The 8,350-nt window shown below is 43.8% G+C and overlaps 1 protein-coding gene across 1 annotated transcript; it reads left to right on the top strand.

Moving 5' to 3' along the window:
- LOC105812780 (zinc finger protein ZPR1-like) lies at positions 1–1,914 on the top strand. Its single transcript, XM_012647339.1, is given in 4 exon segments — positions 1–171; positions 340–591; positions 593–809; positions 812–1,914. Coding segments are annotated over 4 exon segments (1,374 nt in total). The 3' UTR covers positions 1,546–1,914.
- Positions 1,915–8,350: the final 6,436 nt, after the last annotated feature.

Raw genomic sequence — 8,350 nt, 5'->3', positions numbered from 1 at the left:
ATGGCGGCTAGCGGGGCCGTGGAGACCGCGCCCCCGGGGGCCACCACCGCCGCCTGGCCCGGCCCTCCCCCGTCGCTCGCCCCGGGACACTTGTTCCGGCCCCTCAGCGCCGAGGACGAGGAGCAGCAACCCACCGAGATCGAGTCGCTGTGCATGAACTGTTACAACAACGTGAGGCGGGGGCGCGGCCGCGGGCAGCGGGAGGGTAGGGCTTAGGCGGGGAGGGGCCGGGGGTTGGACCCATGGCCAGGTGGGCCCAGTCCGGGACCCGGAGGCGCGCCCGGGAGACCGCAGGACGGTTTCATTGATTCTTTAATTCGCTGCTTTCTGCTTCCCCAGGGCATAACGCGCCTCCTGCTCACCAAGATCCCCTTCTTCAGAGAAATAATCGTGAGCTCCTTTTCCTGTGAGCACTGTGGCTGGAACAACACGGAGATCCAGTCGGCAGGCAGGATCCAGGACCAGGAAGTGCGTTACACTTTGACTGTCAGGGCCCTGGAGGACATGAACAGAGAAGTAGTGAAGACTGACTCTGCCACAAGGATCCCTGAGCTGGATTTTGAAATTCCTGCCTTGAGCCAGAAGGGAGCTCCTGACCACTGTGGAAGGATTGATCAACCGTGCTATCTTTGGCCTGGAGCAGGACCAGCCCACACGGAGGGCAAACAAAGATGCCACAGCTGAAAGAATTGATGAGATCATTGTCAAACTGAAGGAGCTAAAGCAAGTGGCCACCCCTTTCACTCTGATCATTGATGATCCTGCAGGTAACAGCTTTGTGGAAAACCCCCATGCTCCCCAGAAAGATGATGCCTTGTGATCACACACTACAACTGGACCCTACTGCAAGAAGAGATGCTGGGGCTCCAAGCAGAAGCACCAGCAGAGAAGCCACAAGAGGAAGATCTCAGAAATGAAGTGTTGCAGTTCAACACAAACTGCCCAGAATGCAATGCCCTGGCTCAGACCAACATGAAGCTAGTACAAATCCCTCACTTTAAGGAGGTTATCATCATGGCTACCAACTGCGAGAACTGTGGGCATCGGACCAATGAGGTGAAATCTGGAGGAGCAGTAGAGCCCTTGGGCACCAGGATCACTCTCCATATCACAGATTCTTCAGATATGACCAGAGACCTCCTCAAGTCTGAGACGTGTAGTGTGGAAATTCCAGAGCTAGAATTTGAACTGGGAATGACCGTCCTCGGGGGCAAGTTCACCACACTGGAGGGGCTGCTGAAAGATGTCTGGGAACTGGTGACCAAGAACCCTTTCACACTGGGCGACAGTTCCAATCCTGGCCAGACGGAGAAACTGCAGGAGTTTAGCCAGAAGTTGGACCAGATCATTGAGGGTAACATGAAGGCCCACTTTGTTATGGATGATCCAGCAGGAAACAGTTACTTGCAGAATGTGTATGCACCTCAAGATGATCCTGAGATGAAGGTGGAGCGTTATAAGTGCACCTTTGATCAAAACGAGGAGCTAGGGCTCAATGACATGAAGACGGAGGGCTATGAGGCTGGCCTGGCTCCACAGCGGTAGCAGTGGGCGGGTCGTGCATGGGCCAGTCTCCAGTGCTGCTCTACCGCAGAGTTATTACTATTGGAATAGGCTGGGTGTGTCCTCCCCACCAGCCCTTGCCCATGGTGAGGAGGACACCTGGTCTGAGTCAGAGACCTACGCACACTTTCTAAACAGCTGGTGATGCAAGTGCAAGCCTATTGTGTTACTTGACCTTATTTTAGAGGTTTTCAATCGCCCTGGGAAGAAACCCGGAAATGGACCATGGGGTATGTCATTATTACTTTTTCCCTATTAGGTCTTTACCCTCCCTCCACATAATGCTCTGTCCTCTAAGATTGGAACTCTGAAGTTGGAGAAGGTAGAATAAAGTTACAGCTGGAAAAAAAAGTAAATAAATAAAATAAAATTAGATATAAATATTTGAATTCAAGTATGGATGTGAGCAATGTCTGAAAAAGTCTTTTACCGTGGAAAATTCACTTTTTAAAACTGGACTATTGACATGATGGTGATAAAAGCAATTTAAATAATTTTTATTTTTTTATTTTTTTAGAGACAGGGTCTTGCTCTGTCACCCAGGCTAGAGTGAGTGCAGTGATGTGAGCGTAGCTCACTGCAGCTTTGACTTCCTGGGCTCAAGCGATCCTCCTGCTTCAGCCTCCTAGGTAGCTAGGACTACAGGCAATTTTTTGTAGACATGAGAGTCTTGCTATGTTGCCCAGGCTAGTCTTGAACTCCTGGTCTCAAGCAATCCTCCCATCTCGGCCTCCCAAAGTGCTGGGATTACAGGCATGAGCCACTGTACCCAGCCCAAAGCAAATATTTAGTGGGAGCCCACAGTGGCTTTATTAGGTGATTGAAAAAGGGACTCCAGTGATAAAGAAAACATGGTCTCTAGATTTGTAATGCTTTCCCTTCTAGTACATGCACACAGGTAAAAATTAAAGGGGAAACAGAGGTAGATCATTTATTTGCTTATTCTGGGACTTTTTGTTTAAGTGAGAAACTTGGGGCTCTAATTTTCCAGCTGGGTCCACCTGCTATTCTCCTTCTCTGGAAGCTGTTTTTATGGAGAGTAAGGAAAGGAAAAACATAAGTGAAGAAATTGAAGAGTCAGATTGGAAACACTTCAAATGCTGGCGGGAGATGCAGTCTTCCCCCAAGGACCACCATTAACTTGCTCCCCATTGATACCTATGGAATTACATGGCACACTTTGCTGAAGACTCAATTTCCAAAGCAGCAAAATTTTTATTGTCATTTCTACTTAAAGTTTCATTTCCAATATTTTTATTTGCTCCTTCAAATAGCAAGTGTTGTCTTGATTATTGCCAGTAATCAGTTTTTCTTCTGAAAAACAAAAACTTTATATTTCAAGTCATGCATTTCACGTCAAGGAGGGTTAGTGCACGTCATTAGCCCTATTTTTTTTTACCTCTTTTTTTTTTTATTTCTGCATATTATGGGGGTACAGATGTTTAGGTTACGTATGTTGCCCTTGCCCCCCTCCGCCCCCAAGTCCGAGTTTCAAATATGTCCATCCTTCCGGTGGTGCGCATTAAACTCTTTGTGTATCATTAGCCCTATTTTTGCAAGCAAACAATCGGCCTTGAAAACAGAAACGTCATCTCCATCATAATCTGTGCAGTTAGCTAGCATTCCTTTTCCTCTTGCTCAGCTGTGGCAAGCACGCAACTCTCAGCCGTTCCTAGCTTGAAAATTCATATTTGAGCAGCATATTTTCTTTTCATCTCAGGCATATCACAATTCCGAGGCTTGTAACATTTTTACAGACTCAAGGTCGTTTTCTTTCTGCGCGTATCTCTCCTCAGTGATGTCCCCTTATCAAGATGCAGGCTTCTTTGTGTTTTTAACATTTTTGCTGGAGATATCCCCACCTCTTTGATCCCGCACTGACTCGAAATCGTTTGCTGTCAGCTCACCCAGCGCAGATCTGGTGCGTCTCCCTGTCTGCCCGGCGCTTGACAGCGTTATGGGGCCTCTCCAACAATCAAAGCGCTCCTGTGACCCAGTAACATGCAAATTTGTTCCTTTTCTGCTTCCGTCTGTCACAGCCCACATTTGGCAGCTTAGCTGCACAAAAGCAGGCCCTGATAAAATCATTCTGAAGTTGACGCTGGGAGTGATGGATGTAAATTCATTGTTTTCAAGCAACAGCTACTCGGAACATCCAATTTCGGTGAACTCGCCTTGCAGCTAGATAGATGGCTGCCTTAGAGGGTGTTCCCCTTGCTGAGAGACGATGCAATTGAGTGGCTTTTATCACAGAGCAATCTGCTCACCTTCGTTGTAGCTGTCAGGAGGTAAGACCCCTGGTGCTCTCTGGGCTTGCTGAGGCTTCTGAGTCCTACCTAACTGTGTTTTCAAGGCAAAGGGACACGTTGAGGATGAAATATGATAAATAAACATAACATAAAATTTGCCATTTGAATCATTTTTAAGTGTAAAATTGAGAGGCGTCAAGTATGTTTACAATGTTGTACAACTGTCACCACCATCTATTTCCAGAACTTTTTCATTGTCCCAAACAGAAACTCTGTACCCATCAAACATAACTCCCCATTCCTCCTCCCTGAGCCTCGGCAACCTCTAGCAAGGCTTTGGGAAGTTCCTTCCACTTCCATCCTGACACCCTCAGCTCTGAGATGTGGGTGGGAACCTAATTGTCTTAAACCAATTACTGTTTTCCATCCCCTTGGCCACAGTGTCTCAGTAGTGAATATAAAACTGAAAGCCAAAAATTGGAAAGGGATCTTTGTTGAGGGTTCTGGTAAATAAAGCCAAAAGACCTGGTCTCACTCCTGAGTCATACAGTACGAAGATATGAGGTCTGGAATCACAGCAGCCATTTCACCTGCTTGAGAGAGAGTTTGAAGTGGCCAATTTTTTTTTTTTTTTAATTTAGACCAGTTTGAGTTGAGTTCTTTTGCAATATAAAGAATCCTAGCTAATAAATTCATCTTCAGGGAATTTAAAAAGAAAGCAAGGAAACAGAGGCACTGGCCTGCTTATTTATTTAACTCCAGACACCATAATCCTTGTCTTCAACTGAGTAAAAAAAATTTTTTCTTTGTTCTTTAAAGATTGCAAGAGAAACAGAGCAATATATCAAGACATAGTGAAGGACACCTTTAAGTAAAGAGGAACAGTAGCATGTAGTGGTTCAGCATGTGGCCTCTGGAGGCAGACAGAGAACAGGCATTTAAATTCTAGCTCAATCATTTATTTGCCATGTAATCTCTTTTTAACTTTTAACTGCTCTGAGCTTTAGTTTCCTTGTCTGCAAAAGGATATTAATAATGCCTCTCTTGTTTCACACACACACACAGACACAGGCTATTGTAAGAATGCATTGAATTAATATAAGTAACTTCTTCAGAACAGTGCTTATAGATTAGCCTGGGTGGTTTAAACAACAGAAACTTATGCCTCACAGTTTGGAAGTTGGAAATCCAAGATCAAGGCGCTGGTAGGGCTCTCTCTGTACTTGCAGATAACCACACTTTGCTATCTCTTTGCAGTCTTTCCTCTGTGTGTGTGCACCTGCCTGGTGTCCCTTTGTGTGTTCAAATATCCTTTTCTTACAAGGACACTAGTCAGCTTGGATTAGAATCTGCTCTAACAGCTTCATTTTAACTTAATCACCTCTTTAAAGACTCCCGTCTCCAAATATGGTTACATTCTGGGGTACTGGGGATTGGGACTTTAACATGTAAATTTGGGGGGACACAATTTAGCTTATAACAGCTTGGAACAGAGAAGTCGCTCAGTAAAGGTTGCTGTTATTTGTCAAGTCTTTTTGGAATGCCTGGTTCATTGATCGATACAGGGAATCCTGGCTCCAGAACATCAGCTCTGCAGAGCATGTAAAGATATCTGAACAAATGCGCAGGGGGTAGCTCCATGAGACTGTTGCTCTTTTATTCGTGGTGGAAGCCCCTGTGTGATTTCTTGGTGCTCAGGTGGATCACGGAGGCACAGGGTGGTTTCAGTCGGCGTGAAGCCCTAGCACCACTGAGTGAGGAGCAAAGCGAAGGAAGGGAGCGACAGAGAAGGCGCTTCAAGGAGAGCCGACCCTCCTGCTCAGCCCCAAAGGGCACCGTTGTCTTTTCCACTTGGTGGAGAGAGACCTGGAATGTAAATGGTGTGTGAAATGTTAAATGTGAGTGAACTTTAAGCAATTGGCATGGTGCTTCCGCTTCATTACCAATTTCATTTTTTCTGCTAGTGAAGCCAGAGAAAATGTTCCCAGTTTCCAATTCTTGCTAAGAGGTGAACGACTTGAACGACCCAGGTGGATTTACCACAGACACACATCAGATGTTCGGGGCCTGCCTTTTTCTTGGTTTGCATCTTTCATTTAACTTTGGGGTGGGAGAGAAGCAGAAGGGGTTTGGGGGATCAGGAGGGAAAGAGCCGACTAGCTCCCCACCTCTCAGCCTGGAGCCTGAGCTATTTACTACCTTGCAGGACACGCAAGAGAAGTGAAGCGCCTTCTCCCCACTTAGCACGCACCCAAATCCTTTAAAGCTTTGATTTGTAATTGTAACTTTCCAGAGGTCGTTTTTATCTTTGCATACATCGTTTGTTGTCTTTCACACGTTTGACTGTTGTAGTAGAACACATTCTTCCAGAAATTATGCACTGACACTCTCAGCCTGCCTTACACGCTGCACATTGGATTTGCATATATCATTGAACCCAGGAACATTGTGAGCTATCCTGCACCAGGTGCTGCCTGCCAGGCAACAGCTTGGTTTCCACAGAATTGTTAGGTTTTTCTCCCCTGCAGTATTTGTGCACCTATCTGCATATTTAATGTTTACCCCTTGATATTTTAGAAAAGCGGAAGAAAAATGAAGCAAAAAGGAAGAAGAAAGATGAATACTAGTGATGAGTTTCACAAACTTAATACATTTGGGACAAAGATGGAAACCCAAACCCATTGCGGTAGATTTAGCCCCAGTGGAATTTAAACTAGTTATCTGTGGGTTTAATTGTGAAAGCACAGAATAGAGAGAACGATATAATATCCTGAAAACATATCATCAGAAATTATGTCAAAATGTTGAGGTGTAATTAGGAATTTTAGAATTTCTTTTAACTCTCTGGGAGTGTGTATTTATTATTGGACTTTTCTCTCCATCTTTGGATATTTACTATTATTAGAATTATTAATAGAATTGGCTGCTGTCAAGCATATTGTATTTGGCTGAGGCCAATTTTAATCTACTATCTCAGTCTGGACTATTCTTTTCATTAGCCTGTAAAATATCAGAAGAATGTCTATTTATTTAAACTGTTAAACCTAAGAAAAATAAGCTACATTCTTCCCCTTGGAGACTATATACTACCGAAACAAAATTTAAAGAAACAAAGGCAGAAATAATTTGGCTGTTTTGTTGGTTATTACTATTACCAATTCGACACCTAACGAATGGAAATCATATTCCTAACCCTTATTGGAAAGGTTTTTTTCCAAAGGTAACAGACATAACTGAGATCGCAACCTGGGGGATCCAGATATGATCACATCTCTTTTTTCCAATTAATTGCTATATGACCCACCTGCTATATTAGTGAGAAATCTAGAATTTCTTTCTTAGCTTTTCCTTCTTGAGTTACTCAAAATCGCCTGGGGCTTGTGTAGTCCTCAGTCTGACTTCCACCCTTAGGATAAAAGCACTGGTGATTTCTTAACCTGCACTTGCTGTTACTTCTCATTATCCCTTTAGTGTGTGGATTTTGAGAACTGGCTGTGAACAGTTTAGCAGGTCACACGGTTCACTCTGTTCTGAAAGGATGCATGCATGGTTGTCTACTGTTGGCCTCTGAGGGGTGCTGTCCTTCCCCTTTGTGCAAGATGTGGCCTTCTCTGGTGGCCGCTGTGCCACATTCAGGCATCTCCCGGGGTACCAGTTGCCTCAGGAACATGGAGTTTGGCATCTCTTTCCTGAGGAGAAATGGGGGTGTTTTCCCATAGGGCCTGGTAGCTTTTCTTTCATAAATTTTAGAACTCAAAATGCCTGATTACACTTTTTTCTGGGTCAATGGCATTACCTGTTCTTATTTCCAAGAGAAGCCAAGTGATATTCTGGTATCCTTCTCTTTGGAGCCAAAAAAAAAGAAATCAACCCAATCCAACAAAATAGATTAAATCTCTGATGGAGCATCTGGTTTTATAACTCAACCCAAATTTTGGATCCTGAATCTCATCCAGGACTGTTACATCCTTCTGAACTCTATAAATATTGGTTATTGACTTTCTAGCAAAATGTCTTTCACTCTTACAGGCTTTCTTTCCTGATGGGTCACTTATGCCATTTTTTCCATCTCTCATTTTCAGTGAAATGAGAAATAATCAATGTGAAATGAAAATATTTCACAGGGATGGGAGAAAAAGTATTTTTTTTTTCTTGTTTCTAGATTCGTGCTTGCTTTTCTCATCCTGTTCAACAGAAGCAGAAGTGAATCACCTAAGTTTGTCCCTATGTAGACTACAGGCTATTTTGTGACTCCTTCTGTTCCTGTCTGTCCCTTTTCTTTCTCCCAATTTTTTAATCAGAGGGGAATAATTGTTGGTTATGAAAAGTAAAAGACATAACTGTTGTTCACTGTGTTAGTACGTATTAATAATTTAGTGATCTATAGTCAACCACTTTATATGGTACATAGACGCCTCTGCTTTTGGGCATAGTAGGCAAAAGAAATAGTTTTTTACTAATAGCTCATATTTATATCAGAATAAGAACTAAATCTCACCAGATTTTCAGTAGGAGGAAGTCAGATTACATAATAAATG

This window comes from Propithecus coquereli, unplaced genomic scaffold, assembly GCF_000956105.1.
Source record: "Propithecus coquereli isolate 6110/MARCELLA unplaced genomic scaffold, Pcoq_1.0 Scaffold262, whole genome shotgun sequence".
NCBI lineage: Eukaryota > Metazoa > Chordata > Mammalia > Primates > Indriidae > Propithecus > Propithecus coquereli.
This window is presented reverse-complemented; position numbering and strand designations above follow the sequence as displayed.